The 21,336-nt window shown below is 47.3% G+C and overlaps 1 protein-coding gene across 1 annotated transcript; it reads right to left on the minus strand.

The window, feature by feature from the left end:
* Nucleotides 1-587: 587 nt before the first annotated feature.
* On the minus strand, nt 588-21,007 carry DLST (dihydrolipoamide S-succinyltransferase). Its single transcript, XM_032344917.1, has 15 exons — nt 20,875-21,007; nt 20,274-20,307; nt 17,564-17,612; nt 14,387-14,442; nt 14,180-14,254; nt 13,892-13,947; nt 13,018-13,129; nt 10,996-11,151; nt 10,209-10,285; nt 9,252-9,349; nt 5,646-5,776; nt 4,233-4,306; nt 3,858-3,941; nt 3,260-3,427; nt 588-2,118 (listed from the first exon to the last, which is right to left on the minus strand). Exons 1-15 carry the CDS (start codon nt 20,935-20,937, stop codon nt 1,984-1,986), a joined length of 1,368 nt encoding a protein of 455 aa, XP_032200808.1. The 5' UTR covers nt 20,938-21,007; the 3' UTR covers nt 588-1,983.
* Nucleotides 21,008-21,336: the final 329 nt, after the last annotated feature.

Here is a 21,336-nt window from a genome sequence, read left to right on the forward strand (position 1 = left end):
TGAGGCCACTTCGTTCCCATGACTGCCCACCTAGACATCACTGGCATCACTGCAGGCCCAGCAGGTGGGGACGTTGCTTAAGCTCAGACGCCATATGTCTGTCCCCCGCAGTCCGGCTAGGTTAGCTCCCAACCCTGACTGCTTACATTCCCAGACACTGCTCCCAGGTGACCTAGTCATCTGTGCTCACTGACCGCGAGCACCCTGGTGTATGTGGCCATCAAGTCCAAAATGCAGACTTGTCGCAGTTGCGCCTACCTCTTCAGTCCATCCCAGAAATGCTGCGAGCCCCCACAAAATGCCTGTCTCTTGACATCTGGTTCACACCTTTGCGAAGCCACTGTGAAGTCTCTCCAAGAGTGCGGCCTGTTGGGCCAGAGGGGCTCACCGGAAGGAAGCCAGGCACGTTCCTGGCACAGGGACGGGACAGCTAGGGTTCCACCTGCTGTCAGATTAGCACAACAGTAACCAGAAGCCTGGCATCTCATGGACTAACCCTGGGGACATGCTGCGGCTTCCAAGGCTCGGGACAGTCACAGTGCTGGGGCTGTGCACCGTGGGAACTAAAAGGAACGCAGAAGCAGGAACCTTTTGAGAACATTTGCCCTTTAATTTGCATTTAAAATCAATTTCTTTAAATATTTTAGGTACAAGTTCTGAATAGTGAAGACAGAGTAGATGCTGCAGGCACTCAGTATCGGCTCCCGACCCTTCCCCCCACCCCACCCTCCAGGCCTTGCTTCTCTGCTCAAGATCCAAACGGGCACGTGCACTAAGTCAGTGGCTCCCGGTGTCAGGGGCAGCAGCCTGAGGCCTGGATGCAGCTGGATACGAAGCAATGAAGCCCAGCAGCTTTCAGGACAAGATGTGTGTATTTAAACTTGCTCCAAGCAATTCCAATGATTGGGTCCAGACCCAAGGGGCAACACTACCTTGAGCGACACTGCCCGTTCTCCCCGCTATGTGGTAGCATCTTGGGGCTGGTTTCCACCACAGTCCGTCCTCCCCGAGACCCCGCTCCCCCAAGGGCCACGATGCACAGAGAAACAGAGCTGCCCCTTCAGTCCAAGTGCTGATGCCAATGGCAAGTAAAAGCTCAAATCAATCTGAGCCAGTCCACAGGAAGCCCCCTTACCCCAATCTCACCAGGTGCCAGCCCTTGTGACCAGGCCCTGTCCCACTGCCATGACGTGCTAGAATCTGCTCTGACAGCAGTGTGCTAGAATGGTTCCAAGCAACCCGCAAAGGCTGGGACAACCACGGCTGTGTGTTTCTGTGCCGAAACGGAGCCTGACGGAGAGGGTGGGCTCTGCTCCTGTCTTGTTACAACATGCCACCTCAGGGAGGGGACTCTGGCCCCCTCCCCCAGACTACCTACCCCGCTCCTCCCCAGATCCCCTGGCCTGTGCTTCCTGGACGAGGTAGAAGAGGCATCCTGAAGTCCATGGCAGCAGAGAATGAACGTGTCATTTAAGCAGCAAGCAGCACCTCTTGGTCTGTGGCCAATACCTCCACACAGGTGGGCTCATGTGAGAACGTGCACAGCCAGGCCAGAGGCTGCTGTGAGCTTGGGAGACACCACACCCTCCGAGGCGGCTCTGGAGAACAGACTTTTAAGATACAAACTTGATCACATGGTCCCCAGTGGTTTCCCTATAGAATACTGGCCCAGGGGAGAAGCAAAATCATCTCTGCGAAAGACGAATGGGAGAAAGGCAGGAATATTAATGAGCATCCACTAAGGCTCTCCCTCCCTTAAGCCTCAAGAAGATACTCGAATGTAAGAGAAGGGTGCAGAGAGGGGAGAGCCTGGCAGAACACCAAGCAAAGACCTGTGGCTGCTGGTTACGTAGTGCCCTGGTTTCCTGCTGGAGGCCAACAACATGTGCCTGGCACCAGGCTAGCCTGGGACCCATGAGGGGACAGGGAGAAGACTGGTGTTCAGTTCCTGCATCGTTGGTGTGTAGGGTACGTGGCTTCCTCCTAAAGGTCCAGTAGGAGGACTCTGGGATCCTCTACCGCTGCTTTGATTTTGCGAAGAAAAGTTACCGCCTCTCTGCCGTCAATCAGCCGATGATCGTAGGTCAGTGCCACGTACATCATGGGCCGCACCTCCACCTAGGAGAGAAGTCGACAGGTCTGTCTGCAGCAGAGAAAGCCCCACTGGAAGTGCAGAGATGAGAAAGCACAGCCCACAGAAAAGTTTCCAATTTCAGAGCTTTTCCTACTAATGTTGCTTCTGGAGCCTTCTATTTTCAAAGACCAAGGCTTACCCTTAGTGCAAAGTTCTCCCACTCAAGAAAGCTTAACCAAGAAAATAAGTCTCTTCACAAATGCCTTTTAAAAGCATTCCTGGGCACCTGGGTGCTGAGTCGGTTAAGTGTCCAACTCTTTATTTCGGCTCAGGTCGTGATCTCAGGGTCCTGGGATTGAGTTCCAGAGAATCAGGCTCCACATTCAGTGGACCCCCGACCCCAGACTCGGGCACATGCTCGTGTGCATGCGCTCTCAAATAGATCTTAAAAGAAGCAAAAACATTCTCTGCCTTTTCATTCATCTGCTGTCTAAAGGAAAAGTTTTCCCTTCAATTCTGCAGACTGAAGTTTCTTCTTTAGGGTTAGAATTTTTAAAAGTAACTGGAGATCCTCAAATTCTCTGAAATAGTATGCAAAGTTAGGTGTGTGAGCATTTTCAAAGGAGAAGACCTAGGATTTTTGGATTCACAAGCCCTAGACCCAAAAAGGTTCAAAACACAGGAGTCCAAGAAAATAATTTCCTACCAACATATCTTCTAGGGCCAGCTGAAGACTTCATTGCCCAAACTCCCAAGGGAACACCTAAACCTTCATACAACCTGGGAGCTCAGAGATCTTCACTGCTGTCCTGTTTCCCAGGGGCAAGGACCTTGTTTCCAACTGTGTCCCTACTCCCAATAGCACCTTGAGAATGGAGCTTGAGGACCCCTCCTGAAGAAGGAGCAAGTCACCTCAACTCCATGGTCTCCCACTTTAACTTGTATCAGAATCACCTGCAGCTTCTGCTTCATCAGGTCTGGGTAAGGGTCCAAGAGTTTTTCTTTCTAAGAAGGTCCCAAATGATGCAGAACCACACACCACATGAAGATCAGTGCCTTAGCTATTAAGCAGAAACTAAGAGATGCAACTTATGTCTGAAATTACAGTGGATTGTCATAATTATTAGTTAGCTTTCCCTCTCCTCATCATCTAGCTCCTAGGACATTAGCAGTGACGGTTCCTACCTTGCCTCCCACAGCCACTGGCCTATCAACGATGGCGTGCATGCCCAGGATGGCCGACTGGGGGGGGTTGATGATGGGTGTTCCAAAGAGCGAGCCGAAAACACCTCCATTGCTAATGGTGAAAGTACCACCATCCATGTCTTCAATGGCAAGTTCATTCTTTCGCGCCTAAGAATGGAGATTGAATCACTGAAATATAAGTAAAACTCAGCTTTCTTCACTTACAGAAGCCCAGAAGGCTCCTGTCTGAGATCAACAGTCCAACTTCTAGCTACTGTTCAGCTGAGACACCTGTGGCCAGGCCTCCACACCCGAGGACAGGCACGATGCCTTGAGGACCTTTGCTTTCCCCAGCAGGCCTTCTCTGATAAGGTCTTCTGTGATAAGAGCACGTGACTTCCATGACTGAGCACTGCCAGATAGGTAGACTTTGGCTCCTGGGGGTGACTGCCAGTCTCAGGCTCTGCACACCTTGCCCAGCACAGAGAGGCTCTGGTTCCCTGAGCACTGACCCCTGGTGAACCCAGCTTTCCCTGGCCGCCCCCGCCCCGCTCCCCGACCTGCCGGCAGCTGACACACACGCTGCTTTCCACTTTACCTTCTCTCCCAGTTCACTGATGGTTCGCTCAATATCTGCGTAATTCATAGATTCCACGTTCCTGATGACAGGAACCACCAGACCCTGATGAGAGTGAGAAGCTGTTTTCAGTTCAGATGAACAGTACCCTTGTAAGTCCCTTGATTCCAGCAGATGCTCTCCCCACCCCACTGAGTATCTTAATGACAATGTGATTAACAGAGTCTAAAATATTTAGGTCTGACATTAAGATAGGTGGGCCAAAAGCAAGTTACTCTTTATTAACACCCTTCTGAAAAAGACAGGATTGCAGAAATGCTCTCTCCCCAGGGGTCTGCTTTTTCATGCAAAGGGAGAGTCTAAGACCAGAGCTCCCCACCTCCTTCCCCAACGTACCCGTGGGGTGGCCACCGCGACACTGATGTCAATGTAATCCCTGTACACCACCTCTTTGGTTGTGTCGTCAATCACTGTTGAAAGAAAACACACATTACGTGTAACGCCCCAAGCCTGGGCGAACGCGGAAATACTTGCGTCAACAGAGTAAAAACCCCCGGTGTCTGGTATAGTGCGTGCTGAGCGGCCGGCAGGAAAAGCGACGCATCACCCGTGGCACGCTCCTCTTATGCCCAGGCCAACCAATCCTAGCATCTCCCAAAGACCCTGACGGAGGCCGAGCACAGGAGCACCCATTTCTCACAGAAAGGCTCAGGACACCGCCTCACACAGGACAGGTACAAATGGGGTTCCCTTTAACTAGCTCGCCCAAACCCTCCCTTAACGAAGAATGGCTAGGTTTGAAAAGTGCTCCCAAAAAGGCAGGTTAGCAAAGGGAGGAGGGGTAGCACTGCCCATTCCGAGGCCTCCTCTCCACAAGAGGTGAGGGAAGTCTCGTTCTCGGAGACTCCGGAGAAGCAGGGTAGTGTAAGCCAGCAAACCAGCAGCAGGAAGTCTAGGTCTGGCGCTCAGGACAAAATACAAGCTTGGCAATCTTGTCCACAGAAAGACTCTTGTATTGTTAGATAACCCACTGAGGTAAAGCATATTAGTGAGAAAGAGGCCAAAATAACTCCAAAATGCCTACCTGTACAGGCAGGCAGAAGAAAGGGATGGAGAGCCAGTCAGGAAGCACGAGAAAAACGGAGAAACAAAGAGGTACACATCTGGGCAAAGCAAAGACAGCCCTCTACCTACCCAGAGCGCACCACTCAATGAAAGGGACTAGAGCTTCTATTTCTAGATCTTTAGGGACCCTGGCACTGCTCAGGATTACAAAAGTGCCACTGTCCCCTCTCCAACCTTCCAGGGAACAGAGAAGTGTCTCAATAGGAAAGAGAACGGCTTGTAAGGTCAACATTTCAATGACGCAGGTGAGCAAAAAGTAAGGAAAATGAGCACCCAGTCCGTGAAAGAGGGCCAAGCCCAAGGTCTCCCAACTGAGGTCCATCAACCAGAAATCAAAGGTCGCCCTGGAGCCTATGCCAAATGGGGAAGTCAGGCCCCAAGATCCCGGGGCCCATGGGAAGGCAGGTGCTAGACAGAACAGGAGAAGCCCTGAGAGCTGGGCTGGCTCAGGAGTGCTTGCCGGCAGAGCAGCTGCCCAGCTAGGAACTGGACGAGAAACTATTCTGTCCCGCTAGTGGGGAAAAAATAATCATGGCACCATTTCAGGAAGGGAATCAAGAAATACCTGAACAAAGACACAAAAACACTCATGTTTTCACGGGTATGAAATAAAGCCTTGGTCTCTGTGTGTGTGGGAGCACACACCCCCCCGGACCTCTTCGGGTCCGGCCACCACAAACTCACCTGCGTTGACCACAGGCTGCTCCTGCAAGGCAAAGGCTGAGGCCTTCACGAATGCTGACATGAAGCCTAGTTTGAGGTTATGTTTCTTCAGAAAAGCATCTTTGTGCCGAGCCCTCATCTCCTGGATGTTACTATAAAAACACATTACAAAACAAGTGACCACAAAGCCTTTATTTTGCTTTGCATACCAGTTTCTGACTCCATGTACACAATTGGGTAAGCATTTTTCCCTTACTCTGGACCATCTACCTAAGTTCAAGTTTTGAAATAGTCCAGGAGAGGTCAATACCATAACCTCGCTTCTTTACAAAACCTGGAATCAAAGGAATTGGGTCCAGTCAGTCTTTAGGGTAGGCTGAGCCCCTCCAGGGCTCCCTCGTGTTCCAGAAGTCACAGAACTCCGTGACCAGGAACGTGAACAAGAGCTCGCGCAGCACACTAACACCCTGACCTGGACGAGAAAGTGATTTCCAGCTTCCCTAAAGCGGAGCTCTCTACTCTGAGGAAAAATTATTTTCAGTATAAACAAGGCCTACAAGATAAACAATATTCTTTGTATTTCTTGTCAGAACTGCCCAAAACCCCCAGCAAACTTGGTCAGGGCTTCCTTGTGACATTCTTCCTATTTCCTAAGGAATGAAAACAAAAACCTGACAAAACTCCCCAGGTGTTTCGGGCTCCACGCGGTCAGGTACAGACCACATTCGGAACCAGCGTTCTTTTAGGCTCACGGCAAAGTCAACAGACTCCCTCCTATTTCCGCGGAGTCAGCAATTCCATATACTTGCTCCTTCCAACAGGTGCTAACACCCGCCACACAATCACGGCCAAGGCTGGGCATCAAGATAAGAAAGACACAGCCCTTGCCCTTCGTATCAGTTTACTGGATGTGGTTCCCTTGGTATTTAGGAAGTGGACATGTGTGGACCTGAGCTTTTAAAGTACACGCAGCTGGGCCTTCTGGGAAGCCTCTGCGATGTCAACAGCCTTTGTTCATTTAGGACTGGTTTTCCACAGATGTGCCACATACGTACTGCAGTTAGTAGGAGATGGCTTTCCCATCATTTTGCTGCAGAAACCTCAGTATTTATCAGAATACCATTCTGTGATGGAAATTGAATTTAACTTTATCTCAGGCCCAAATGCTCCGTTTTCCCTTTCTCCCCATAATGGCCTAATTCGACATTAGCATGAAAGAGAAGACGGTATAACTTTAACTCCCCCTCAGACTGTTTGCCTTTGAAAAAGGAAGTTTTCAGGGGGGGGGGTGCACTGATTAGGTTTAAATGTTTGTTTTCCTGAGTCTAACCTTATTTAGCGCTAGGATTACCACCCTAAAGACATTACTGGTTCCCAAGACACAAGAGCTGCAGAAGAGGGAAAGAGATGTGATAAACATCTCTGCTCTCAAACCTGCCCAAATGCTATTGTCTGGTCATTAAGTAGTTTCTATTTCAGAGCTCTGCCCTTGGAGGCAAGGCCTGGGACAACAGGGCAGAGGAGGAGGTCTCAGGAAGGCCCCTTATGGGTAGCCAATCAGCACAAGACCCAAGGGCACTCGATGTAAACCACATTACCGACTGCAGTGAGACCCCAGGCCACCGTTAAGTGACACCTTGATTAGCTGCTGAAACAAGATCCTGCTACTGCACTTACCTTCCGATCAAAGCTGTTGGGCCAACTGCATCTTCCAAGGCCACAATATTTACATGTTTTGTCTTAAGGAATTAGGTAGAATTTCAAAGCCCAATTCAATTTGTGTACAATTTGGCCCTAATGCACTGAAACATAAGCTGCAGCCTTTGTGATTCATTAGCCGAGGTCCTTCCCTACGCCCTACACACAGCAAGGACAGAAACCTTTAGACACCCAGTCTTTTTAGGAAGCTTCGCAACAACGTGGATGACGGCCAGTGAGCCAGGCCGCAGAAACCTACTCTGTGAACGATGCCACAGCACACTGTCCGTAAAGCACTCCCTTCTCTAGGCTTTTCCGATCCCTTCCAAAAGAAAACAAATTTCCCTAATGAGAAATAGGTGAGCAGACTAAACACTGAGAAAAAGCAGCAAAGGGATGACCTGAAGACTTCATGATTTACCTCCCAAATTAGGTAGAAACTCATTACTGGCATTCAAAACATTCTGAAGTACGGATCCAACTTTATTCCCGTTCTTTCCCACATACTCCTCACAGCAGAGAGCTCCCAGATGTGTCCTGACTTTCCTGGGTCAGCTCCATATTATTAACATCGTCTGGAGTGACCCTTCCCCACAATGCTACTTGTGTCAGAATGCTAACCCATCTTAAGGTCTATTAAAAACCTCTTTCGGGGCGTCTGGGTGGCTCAGTGGGTTAAAGCCTCTGCCTTCAGCTCAGGTCATGATCCCAGGGTCCTGGGATCGAGCCCCCCATTGGGCTCTCTGCTCAGCGTGGAGCCTGCTTCCTTGTCTCTCTTTGCCCACCTCTCTGCCTACTTGTGCTGTCAAATAAGTGAATAAAAAAATCTTAAAAAAAAAAAAATCTTAAAAAAAAAAAAAACTCACTTTCCTCCACGAAGCATAGCAGAAACTTCCCCTCCCCACTTCTGCTCCTCATCTCCAAAACAAATGATCTCATTTTCTCCACTTCATACTTTGTACCCTTCTAAAACTTCTTTTTCTAGATTTTACTTCATCTGTTTTTTAAAAAAGATTTTAGAGAGAGAGAGTGCGGGGGGGAGCTGGAGAGGGAGAGAGAGAATCCCAAGTAGACTCCCCACTGAGCCCGACACAGGCCGAACGAACCCTGAGATTCTGACCTCAGCCAAAATCAAGAGTCATTCAACCGAATGAACCACCCAAATGCCCCTTACTCTGTGAGTAGCCATTCAGAGGGTGAGCTCCAGATGGGTGATGTTCTTTTCACTTATCTCTGCACTCCCCTCAAAGACAGTGTAGCATCCTGTATACAGTACACGCTCCGACGCGCGAGCCAAATTTAACTACATTCTCTTCCCCACAGTGCTGGCACTTGTACACACCAAACCGTGAAGAAAATGGGTGAGTCGACAGTCAGCCTACCCTAGAAACAGGTATTCTAAATCTGCCCCTTTGGTTATCCACCCTGGGGTTCTTACTGAAAAACACAACTTGCTTTCCATTTCATTATCACAGCTGTGAAAGGCGAAAGCTACGACAAGCTGCTGCTTATTCACCCCCCAGATCTGAGTGGCTAAGGAACACAAATCAGGAGCAGTCACTGTGAGAAAGCAGCAGGGTACTGGGCTCTGGCTCTTAGTTTGAGGTCATGGGGTTCTCCATCCCAAGGGTAGGCCCCATTGCGCCATCTCTACTTGACAACTCGACACTAGGCATCAGAGTTTACCACCACTACCAGTCTCATTTATCAGACATCACAAGATTCAGGTATAAATGGCTAAGTTTTTTAAGTCACAGAGGCAGGCAATTAGAGAATGAACCCAATGGGTCACTGGGTTTTAATCAACAAGCAGTGCAAAGAAGTACCTCTTCTTGCTGTTAGTTTTGGAATCAGAACTAGGTAGGGGCTGGGGCAAGTTCAAGTGTTCAAGAAAAAAGGCGCGGGGAGTAAGAGACGCAGAGCTCTCACCTCATGTCGATCTCGTTGAAAGTCGTCAGCATGGCACACGTGTTCTGGGCCTCCTTCAGACGCTGGGCGATGCGCTGCCGCATCCTGTTCATTTTCTCCTGGAAGCAGGACGAGGATTGACGGTCCGGGATCTCCAGATCAAGCCCCCCACTCAGTCCAAGGGGGCTCTCAGCTTGCAAGGACCGATGTGTCAAGGACTAGGAACCTAAGTACAACAAGAGCTCCAGGCTCTCTTTCCCGTGGTGGCCTTGGCGCCTCTGAGCAAGGACAAGGAAAGCCAGACAAAAACTACTCGCTCAGAGGTGCCTGAGTTTGACCAAGAATGGAAATTCAGGAAATGGTTTGATTTAAAAATCAGAATCAATTTTTGAAAAGGAATAGTGTGGCGTAGGGCTAGTCAGCTCAAGAAGCACTACAGATTTCTGGTGATAAAGACTTGCATGAGAACAGCTATTTGTGCAATGGAAACTCACCAGCAACAAACTTTGAGGCTGTAGTATTTTTAGGAGGTCTTCTTAGGCAGAGGAACCCACACTCTTGACCATATACTTCCTTGAGGTTTTACAGGTGCCCCTATCAGCTACTGCTACCATGGAGCCCTCAGTGACATGTCCCCGGAAGATAGGAACAGGGCTCAGGAAGACCATTTCCAGCAGTGTGTGTTACTGTGCGATGGAGGGGCACACTACTAAGCTCCCACCCCCTGCGGACAGCTCAATCAGCCAAGGCAGGCCAGTGGGAGCACAGCACCCATGGGAAAAGCCACTGGACAGGTGTTCTGAAGACTTCAGGTTCTAGGCCTCTCATATGACAAGTAGAGGACTACGAACAAGCCACTTCCTAAACTTGGTTGCCATGAGCTGCCAGCAATTCAAAGGGGACACCACAATGCCACACTTCACTAATCTCAACACCGTCCCCTCGGTCTCTTCCTGGAAGTGGTCCCCAAAGGCTTACCCGATGTTCCGAACGCAGACCCTTGCCAGCTCCTGGCTCAGCTACTGGAGGGGCAGCCATGGGTTTCACTGCAGACACTGAAAATGAAGAGAAGGTGCAGCTCCATCAGCAAAATCAGACACAGAGCAGCTCTCTCAGCCCACAGGTCCCATCCCTTTGCTTTACTAAAATCATCTTTTTGCACCAAAAAAAAAAAAAAAAAGAAAGAAAAGAAAAGAAACAAAGAAAAAAGGAAATCAGAGAAACATTTACTAAGTGCCAGTGCTTTCAGACCGAACAGTCACTTAATCCTTAAGATACTGTGAGGTGGGGGCGCCTGGGTGGCTCAGTGGGTTAAGCCGCTGCCTTCGGCTCAGGTCCTGATCTCAGGGTCCTGGGATCGAGTCCCACATCAGGCTCTCTGCTCAGCAGGGAGCCTGCTTCCTTCTCTCTCTCTCTCTGCCTGCCTCTCATTGTACTTGTAATTTCTCTCTGTCAAATAAATAAATAAAATCTTTAAAAAAAAAAAAAAAAAAAAAAAGATACTGTGAGGTGTACTAGTACCATTCCTATTTCACAGATGAACAATCTGCCGAGAAGTAACGTAACTAGCCTAAGTCACAGAGCTGTAAACAGAAAGCTGGGCTCCAAACCCGTCTTCAGATATAGTCTAGAGTTCCTTCTACAAAGCAGCCAATGGAGCTTGTTCGGAGCTGTGATTAGTCTCCGATTCCGCCCAGTGAGGGAACATGGCACTGGAGGAGATGTTCTTCTCCCACACGGAGACATGCAGGAGGTGGAGGCATACCGGGTTTGCTAGCTAGAGGCTGTGAGGGCGAGGGCATTGGTGGCATCTGAGTGGGTATGGATGCTGCGGGGGGAGGAGGAGCTGCCGATGCTGGAGGCTCTGCTTTGGGGGCTGCGGCAGCAGGAGCTTCGGCTGGCTTGGCCTTCGCAGGAGCAGCTGGAAAAGAAGAAAAACAGAGGCCATTGGCACTGTCTGGAACAAAAAGCTACCAAATCACAGATACTTAGCAAGGTTAGCAGCAAAAGCTCGATCTCCAATCACCTGACAAATGCTAACTGGCTATATACAAGGCACTATGAAATGCACACAATGATAGAAGGCACTATCCTTGCACTCCCCGGGCCTCCTAGAGGTCCTACATTACATAACTGCCTCCATTCAGCTGCCTTCCTGATTCACAAGCACCGACTGGTGATCAAGTCTAGCAAGTACTTTCAAAGCACCTATTAAGCCCATGGCAATGTAAACTTCTATGCAACTGAAGATGTTGATACACATACATGAAAGCAACACATTTCTAGCAATGTGAGTACAGACAGCCTTGTCTTCCATTTTAACATCACGTATGGAAAAATGCTCTTAACTATTAAAAAATAAAAGTTTAAATAATCAAAGGCTCACTCAGACTTAGGAGTTCAAAGCACTTCATCTAGCATAATGCTCATAAACCACGACTTTAAATTAGATGTTTTTACTTTATCCATCTGTACATACCTGGTTTCGTATTTAAATTACAAGAACATTCTTTTAAAGGAATGAACAGAAGATGAAAGCATTGATCTTATTCCCTAGCCTTCTACTGCACACTATTTCCATTCTGGGCTTTTGGTCTTACCCTGATTAATCTCAAGGATGCAATCTACTCTCTCTCTCAACTATTTTGATAAAGAAAGAAAAACAGAATTTAGTAGTTACAGCATTTAACCAAGAATCAGAAAAACAGTTATTTTCTTTTCTAATCTCTCAGAATGACTGTAAGGTGCCATACAAATTCATTTCCTTATTTCCCACTTCCTCCCAAGAGAAAGAGCAACCTCCCTCAGAAATGAGAATAGATGTGAAACAAACAAACAAACACTAAAACATTGAATTCTCCAGAACAGACACCATGAAATACTACTTCTTCTCCTTTTAGAATAGTGGCTCTTGGGGCACTTGGGTAGCTTAGTCAGTTGAGTGTCTGCCAGGTCTGGGGAGGAAGCCCCATGTGGGGCTCCCTGCTCAGCGGGCAGTCTGCTTCTCCCTTTCCCTCTGCCCTTTCCCCTGACTATACTCTGTGTCTCTCTCAAATGAACAAATAAAACCTAAAAAAAAACACAACAAAACAAGAATAGTGGCTCTCAGCCCTGTGTATCAGTATCACCGAGAGAGCATTTAAAAAAACAAAACAAAACAACTTTAATAACCAGGATGATAACCCAGATTTAATATGTCAGAATCCTTGGGCTATAGGGTCTAGGCATTTGTGGGTTTTCGTTTTTTGTTTTTTTTTTTGAGAGAGAGATGCACGTGCGGGGGGTTAGTGGGGGGTGGGGTACAGAGAGAATCTTAAACAGGCTCCATGTCCAGGGCAGGGCTTGATCTCAGGACCTTGGAATCAGGACCTGAGTAGAAATCAAGAGCTGGTCACATAACAATGGAGCCGCCCGGGTGCCCTGCATGTTATTTTTAGAGCTCCCATCTGATTCTGATGCCAGGGCTGAGGAGGGGAGGGAAGAAAGAAAAAAAAAAAAAATCACCAACTTTAAAATCTTCTATTATACTTTTAAGAAAAGGTCCAGCATAAGAAATATATGTGGAAATAACAGTTACTACGAGGTTTTGTTTTTTAAATACCATCTTCTTTTAGAATTTACCGCTTAAAAGTACCCAGTACACAAATATCACCTGTCTTAGTCCCTCAACTAACAGCAACCGGAAAGCCAAACAGTCTTGGAGTTATCATGGAATTAGTAGATTATGCTCAGCCCCAATTCCAAGGGGGAACACTGGAGACCTTGACAACCAGGAGAACTTCTTTACCGCCAGTTTTCCTGAGTGTGAAAAGAGGAGTGCCTCCTTCTACTTTTCCCCCATCAGGTACCAAAAGAGCTTCAATCACGCCATTTGCTGGTGATGGAACCTGCACAGATGTCTGGAAAACAAGGACCGAGGGAGAAAGAGTCCAAATTTTTACTCAGCATTAGAAAATTGTCTAGAATCTCAAATATGAGTCACAACAGTCACAACACAGATATACTAGACTCTGCTTATGGAAACACCAAGGCCACGATCTCAGAGTAATAAGGAGTCAATGCTATCATGAATATTCACCGTTTGTCTTTCCTCAGAAACCTTAAAAGCAATGTTCAGATAATGTATTTCCAAGTGAGACGCAAAAACCCAATTGAAGCAGTTCACACACACATATGGACACATGCAAACACACACTACAAAATTAATGCTACTGAAGTACATAATACATATACTAAGAACAATCTAAAATTAAAATTTTATTTTTTATTTTTTTTAAATTAAAATTTTAAAGATTTTTCTTTTTTTTTTTTCTTTTTAAAAGATTTTATTTATTTATTTGACAGACAGAGATCACAAGTAGGCAGAGAGGCAGGCAGAGAGACAGGAATGGAAGCAGGCTCCCTGCTGGGCAGAGAGCCCCATGTGGGGCTCCATCCCAGGACCCTGGGATCATGACCTGAGCAGAAAGCAGAGGCTTTAACCCACTGAGCCACCCAGGTGCCCCAAGCTTTTTCTTTTTAATGAGCTATTCCAACACTTTTACAACTGAGGTTAGAGCAAGTTAAAAATTATCTTTAACAGTTAAGTCCCCTTTTTAAAAATTAGGTTAAAAAACCAAAGGGAGACCACAAAAAATTACACTAATATAGGACAAGCCTACCTTGTCAGTTTCAATCTCACAAACCACTTCATCTTCTGCAACAGTGTCTCCAACGGCTGAAAAGACAAAGGCTACCTGTTAAGGTGGGGTGGGGGGGCCAGGGGACCCTAGTAGCTACAAAATCCCTTTAGATAGTTGTTATAAGACCCCTTCCCTACAGGGCCAGGAAAAATTACATGTCGTGTAGAAAAGGGAGGAACCCAATTTATTGCGGCAGGGAGATGGGGAGGTCAGTGATGACAACTTTATCAAATACTTCAACTTAAGAAGTAGGCCCTGAAATCTTACCTTTCTCCCACCTGACGTCTCCCTCTGTGACAGATTCAGCAAATGCTGGAGTTTTGACTGTAATTACATCATCCTCTGGGAAAAAAGCAAAAGAGGAAGTCACATGTAGTCCGTATTTTTCCTTTTTAATTAAACTCTTGTCAGTTGTTGCTCTTGCCATTAAAACACCATTCCCATGAAGGCAGGAAACTGAAGGCAGGTACTTACTGCACACAGCTGTAGTTCTGAAGAAGCGAACACTGAAGACACTACTGTTGTTAATACTGCAGAAAAAAACATAAAAAAAGTAAACTCCTTTAGCAGGTGAGCCACTGGCAAGCTAGTCTAGAACCCCACACATAGACCACTTTCTCTTTAAATCAGTGATTCTCAGCCAAGGGTGCCCATGAGTGTCACCTGGAGGGACTTTTTAAAACATTCATGTCCAGGCCCCATCCCCAGAGACTGACTCAACAGGTCTACAGCAGAGCCTGGACGACAAGGGTACCCTACGTAGTAAATGCCTTGGGTTGAGTCCAGAACCCTGTGCTCAGTGAAATGTCAGTTCCCACAAAATACAGACTTTCATTTGGTTCAGTGAAGAAAAAGATAAGCATCCTTTGCACATCCACTGTAAGGGATTAGTCTCCCGATTAAGTTTTTTCCTAGACAAAATCCAAGGAAAATAAACTGGGTGCCCTCGCAGTGCCTGCCACTGTGCCACAAACAATGAGGTTTCTGTCTGCAGGATTACAAACGGAGATCAGATAAGGCAGCAAGAGGAGACAGTTAACTCAGAATTAAAACGAGATATTATGGCCCAGGGGTTGGGAGAGGGTAGAAGCACCAAAAAAACCCTATCTCCTAGTTGGTTCTCTGGCTAGGAGACAATCATTGGTCCATTCTGGACTCATTCAAGAGGAACTTCAAAAGACCAAGATATTTTCTGATAGGACACTAACTTCAAATAATGTAACTAGAGAATGATACTACTTTGTATACACAAACCATTAACAGTGGTTAACTCTGGAGAGTGGGAAATGTAGATATATACAGTACCCATGGTTATCTGTTATATACATACACATTTGGGGAGCGTGATCTGGACCAATGGGGACTTTCACTTTCTACACTTTAGGATTCTGAATATTCTATAACAAGCACCTTTGTAATACTGAAGTAAAACAGATTTAAGTTGTCACTTGTTATTTGTACTTTTGTAATGTCAAAATAACTATAAGATCTATTTTTAAAAATCAAGGGAAAATATGCTATTTTTTTTTTTAAAGCACAAAACACAAGGTGATCTGCAAAAAGTTTATAACCATGTGTTAAGTGTTCATGGACAAGAACTCATGGGTAGTTTGCGATTGCAGAGACTCCTCTGTAAGGACACTCAAGAACCTGGAGCTCTGGATGACTCTAAGAGGAGGAACTTGGGGGGCACTGCAAGACAGGGGTAAAGTCTCATTTTACTTTTGAATCATAAAAAAACAAAATGTTTTATAATAAAGAGTTTTTTAAAAATAAAGTGGGTACTTTATTAGATCAGAGTGATCTCACCCCACAAAGTTTAGTGGGGTGTTTTTTTTTTTTTAAACAAATAATTTACTGGGGCACCTTGGTGGCTCAGTAGGTTAAGCTCTGACTTTGACTCAGGTCATAAGCTCGGGATCCTGGGATCCAGCCCCGTGTCAGGTTCTGTGTTCAGTGGGGTTTGCTTGTCCATCTCATACTCCTGCCCCTCACCTCGCCTGTGCTCTCTCTGATAAAAATCTTTAAAAAAGAGTAATTTACTTTTTTAAAAAATGTTTTATTTATTTATTTGAGAGAGAGGCAATGAGAGAGAGTATGAGTGTGGAGAAGGTCAGAGAGAAGCAGACCCCCCATGGAGCTGGGAGCCCAGTGCAGGACTTGATCCCAGGACTCCAGGATTATGACCTGAGCCCAAGGCAGTTGCTTAACCAACTGAGCCACCCAGGCGCCCAAAAGTAATTTACTTTTAAACACTTATTTGTTGTGTTTATTGCATCAAAATTTGTAGTTGTTCCAATTTTCCTTTAATTGCAGCTGAGTAGCTGAGTAGCACATTTTAAATTGCTCTAAATAATTTTTTTAACATTTAAAAAATCGATTTTATTTATTCATTTCACAGACAGAGATCACAAGTAGGCAGAGAGGCAGGCAGAAAGAAGAGGAAGCAGGTTCCCTGCTGAGCAGAGAGCCCGATGCGGGGCTCGATTCCAGGACCCTGAGATGATGACCTGAGCTGAAGGCAGAGGCTTCAACCTCTGCCTTCACTGAGCCACCCAGGCGCCCTGCTCTAAATAACCTTTAAGTTACAAAAGTATCAGATGTTCACTTATAGAATATTTTGAAACAGCAAAAAACCCATGATTATACTGTATAGTAAAAAACAGAATTATTTTATAACCCATGTTTCCCCACTTATCATAGTGTCAACATGTTAACATGACATAGCTTAACCAATCCTGCTGTATTTGGCCATTTTGAGAGAAATCTGGGTATACCAGGAGTTCTTCTGTAACGATTCTTAGAAATGGAATTGCTGGATCAAAAAATACACACAGTTCAAGACTCATGAATGCTAATTGCCCTCCAAAAGCTAACTCAGAAATTCATGTTTCTAGTACTGAGTGCATCATTTTCTTAATTGAAAGGTAAATCCCATCGTGATGCACAGTGAAAGAACTAAACTGGTGACCCTTCATTTTGAGGGTACCCCCTCTGCAGAACCCAGCTTGATGGCTGTTTAACAGATAACTAGAAAGCATCCTTTTACCGCTACCCTGAAAATACTTGGAATGCAAAGGAGCATTAAGCAACACTCATAAGCAGAAGTTAATCTGAAACACACACAGGTGGCCTTTCTCCAAACCCTGTTACGCAATAATAGCATTCCCTCTGATGTAGTCAAAGTCCCAGGACTCAACTGACTCTGTCTTTTGTTTTTACTGTTTCTAAAAATGAGTAACTATGCTACCAAGAGGATGCTCTAAATCTCCACAGTAAATGTTAAACCTCCAGCCCTTCAGCTGCACCTGTATCCAAGCAGAATACTTAAGAGCAACCTTCTGTATCTATTCCCATAAAGAGAGTTCCAACTTCACTTTCATTACAATCTAAACACCTGAGGAGAAGCACACTCCACCTGACATGGGGCTGAAGCTCAAGGTACATCACATGTCATAAATCATGGTTAGGCCTACAGACTCAACATAAGCACCTTGATTATCTAGGCCCGGAAGGTTGGGCCTACAGACTCAACATAAGCACCTTGATTATCTAGGCCCGGAAGCCAGTGAAGAAACCAGGTGGTCAAATTTAGAACTGGTGTCTTAAATACCCGGTGGCCACACATCTGTGCTCCCCAGTGATACTTACACAATCTTCCTGCTGTCAGGGTAACCTGGTCCCTGACATAAGGAGACCCCTGCAAGAAACAAAACAACTCGTAACCAACAACTCTTATACAGGATACCTGCTGGGAATAGGAAAAAAATCTGTTCACCCCCTAACTCTGACATAGAGCAAGATCAAAAGTAGGCAACAATATAATCCTTATCACACAGAGTCCTGCTTCTTAATGGCAGAGAGCAACAGGTATGTGGGATTGAGAGTGGGTATGTGTTTTGAAAAAAAAAAGGGGGGGGATTCTAAGGGCTTATCTTAAAATTCATAACCTATCATTATCCCTACATGTTTTCATAATAAAACCTCCCTACTCCCCCGAGTGTTCAAACAAAATTGAAGCTAGAGAAAGACCTATCATGGCTTATCCTGTTACACAGAGCCTAATCTGAGAAGCAGTGGGCAAGTCTGGTCTGGGTTACTGTTTCCCTGGTTACTTAAAATGCACTGAGCTGGAAGTCTCACTGCATACACCTTAGAAGCAAAGACGGGGCTACTCTCAGCCCAGGGTCTCCAGTCTGCCCCACTACTGAGCAAATCACTGTTCCTCCTTTCAGTTTATTGCGCTCCCGTGAGCTCTGAGGTCGTGCGCTCTGGTCAAACTCAGCAAGGTGGAAGCCCCTGTCTGCCCCACCAAATGTCGTTATGACAGATAATGGCATTCTCCCCACTGACAACTAATCACAACAAGGGCTGCCACCTCACCTGAAACATTCTTTCAGGGGTCTTCTTTTTTTTTTCAGATTAACAACTCTTTCTAAATGAATGATGGGCTCAGGAAACAAGAGAGGAGAAAAAGCTCTCCCTTTTGCCTCCTTCTTCCCCAAATCTCCAGGGTTTCAGAGTCAAGGAAATCACCATGTCCAGTAGTCCGTGCCTCTGCAGTATAAATCCCAAGCAGAGCGTATCTTTGAGCTAGAACAGCCAGCAGCCCATCCTGAGTTTTGGAACCCTGAGTCCAATTTAGAGTTCATCCTACGGCAAGTCTCATTTGTATAGTTGCTTTAGGGTTTATAAAAAGCTTTCACATAATGACCTCATTTTGATTTTCACGTCTCACAACTCCCTAAAGTAGAACGACCATCTGCTATTATTCCCACTTTTTATATAAGTAGGGCCTCTGGAGGTTTAGGGGACTAGCCCAAGGTGAAGCCCTCAGCCACAATGCAAACCCCAAGTACAAGGTTCTTTCCACTGTCCTACCAGTCTATAAATGGAGAAAATGTTTACTTTTAGGATTCCTAGTTTAAAGGAATATTTATTATTCAGAGTCCACCATGAACTTACACTCTGCTAGGTGCCTATGTTCTCATGACTCTTAGAATAAAGTCCAAGAACTTGACACATTCCTGTACTGTCCAGCCCTCCCTATCTTTCCAGCCAGCCAGACTTCCTTTCCATTTCTATGACAGGTCAAGTCCCTTCCTGCCTGACAACCTTTGCACAAGCAATTCCCTTTGCCTGGAATATTGTTCTCTTGGCCAACTGCTACGTATTCTTAAAGACTTGGCTTAAATATCACTTTTTCAGGCAGGCCTTTACTGACATTCTCACCACACTCTTGACCCTCCCAAGATGGGCTACATCCCACCCTTTCATTATATGCTGCACTCCTTGCTCACAGTCACCACAGTGTAATTGTAGCCTTATGTGTGCATAAATGTCCCTTTGCTAGCTCTCCAGCTAGCCCTTTTGATCCTGGAGGGTAGAGACCAACTGTTTCTCTGTCACCTAGCACAGTGCCTGGCACATAGGAAGAACTCAAAGGATCTGTTGAGTGTAAATGACAACATGGTGGGTTAAGAGCTTAAGTTGAGGAGTCAGGTAGAGCTGGCTTGACCAATAGGTGGCTGAGTGACCTTGGTCAAAGCACTTACCCTTTATTAGCCTTGGGGCATGCGTTTGTAAAACAGAAAATACCTTTTTTTTTCCTTTTTCTTTAAACATATAATGCATTATATGTTTCAGGGGTACAGGTCTGTGAACACCTCTCTTATTGTTTCTTGATGATAAACTGCAAAATGCAGAAAGCACTCAGAACCATACTTGGCCCACAGAAAGCTCACAATACGATCGACTCATCCAACGAATATTTATGTCAGGCATACAAAAAATTGGGATAAAAACTAAACTGCTTCCAACAGTCTCTACACCATCTCCTCTCTCATGCCATTTCTTCCTTTAACCAAAATTTTCTGGCTAAATCCTTTTTTTCCAGTTTCAAAACACCGTCAAGCTCTTCCCTTCTTCAGGGACTCTGTAGATGCTATTCCTTTTCCTTTTCCTGCTCTTCACTGAACTCGCCTCTGTCACAACCTCTGGGTTGCAGCTTTAACGTCCCCTACGAAAGAGGGCCCTTCTGTCCACCTTCATTTATTTCCTTCTCAGCACTTAATCAAAATTCATGATCCCTCATCTGCTTAGCAAGTTACACATTCCCGCTAGACCTTAAGCGCCAGGAAGGGAAGAATTGTTAACTGCTGCATCCCTCCTGAGCGCCTAGCACAGTACCTGACAGGCAGCAGAAACTCGGTAACTATGTGCCAAATGAGTAAGTGACAGCTGTTATTAAATAGCACTTTGTTTCGCTCCACATCGTGTGGAGAAACGAAGGCACCCCGGTTTCAAATACTGCTCTGCCCAGGAGGAGGGCATGTTAGGTGACGGCAAGGGCACAACTTACCAGGCAGGGAACGTCTCCCTAGAGGGCAGTTCCCCTGTTGAGAAAGAAGACATTATCGACGTCACCCATGATGAAAGGAGGGAAGAAACAGCTTTTTAAGAGAGACTCAAAGCGGCCGAGGTGCTAGTGACAGGTGAATCTCGTGACTCCAAGAGGCAAAGACAACAGCCAGGGCTCTCAGTCCCAGTCGGCACCCTGGGCCTGCCAAACTACCTCAACTTCCCATCGGGGCTGACGTCCACTAACGGGAGAATGGGGGCGGGCCCCGATCCCGCCGGGGGACTCGGCGGCGCCGCCTCCCAAACTCGGAGTCTCGTGTCCGGACGGGCGCGGCTCTGGGCGGCTCCTCCGTCCGGGCGCCGAGGGTGGGGCCCAGCAGGGGACTGGGCACCGGCTGCCTCGGGAAGGCGGGGGGCCGCTGGGCTCTGCAAGACGACCCCGAGAGCAACGGCGGCCCCGGGCCGCTCAGCCCGCGGCCTCCGCGTCCCGGTGCCCTTGGTGCCCGGCTTGACCGGCGCGCCGCCCTCCTGCTCCCCGGGCTGCCCCTCTGCCCGCCGGCGAGTTTCTCATCCGCCGGTGCTCCGGCCCCACCGGACAATACCTTCTGGAAGGCAGAGAGCGAGCGGCTGAACGCCCGGGACACGCAGCGAGACCGGGACAGCATCGCGGCGGCGGCGGCGGAGCCGAGGGCGGGCGGACACCGGATATAGGGCCCGGCACCAACCGGAAGCGGGGCGGGCCGCGGCACCCGCCGCGCGGGGAGGGATGTTCGGAGCGAACCACTGACGCCGGGGGAGGGAGGGGGGAGAGAACAGACAGGCCGCGCGAAGCGGCCGGCGCCTCTGCACACCGGTCTGCGCCAGAGAGCCCACAGCGGCGGGGCGCTGTCGGAGCCCGCCGCACTGCCTGCCGGCCGGCCTCACTCACCTACGACCATCCGGAGATGCTGATTCCACCCACCCCAACACCTTTCTGCAGAGCTGGCCCTGAGCTTGGCGCCGGTCTCTTTCTGGGACCCCGGGACACCGCGCCTAAAAGTGAGGAAGGCTGGCACGGGCTTTGA

This window comes from Mustela erminea, chromosome 5 (genome assembly GCF_009829155.1).
Source record: "Mustela erminea isolate mMusErm1 chromosome 5, mMusErm1.Pri, whole genome shotgun sequence".
Taxonomy (NCBI): Eukaryota; Metazoa; Chordata; class Mammalia; order Carnivora; family Mustelidae; genus Mustela; species Mustela erminea.

What these genes read in the sequence shown, in the direction of transcription:
- DLST (XM_032344917.1), bottom strand. Translation starts at nt 20,937, where the DNA reads ATGCTGTCCCGGTCTCGCTGCGTGTCCCGGGCGTTCAGCCGCTCGCTC. An exon ending in AGACGTCAGGTGGGAGAAAG is followed by an intron (nt 13,948 to 14,179) that starts GTAAGATTTCAG and finishes TTGTCTTTTCAG; the next exon opens with CCGTTGGAGACACTGTTGCA. An exon ending in GTCTGCGTTCGGAACATCGG is followed by an intron (nt 9,350 to 10,208) that starts GTAAGCCTTTGG and finishes TCCTGCTTCCAG; the next exon opens with GAGAAAATGAACAGGATGCG.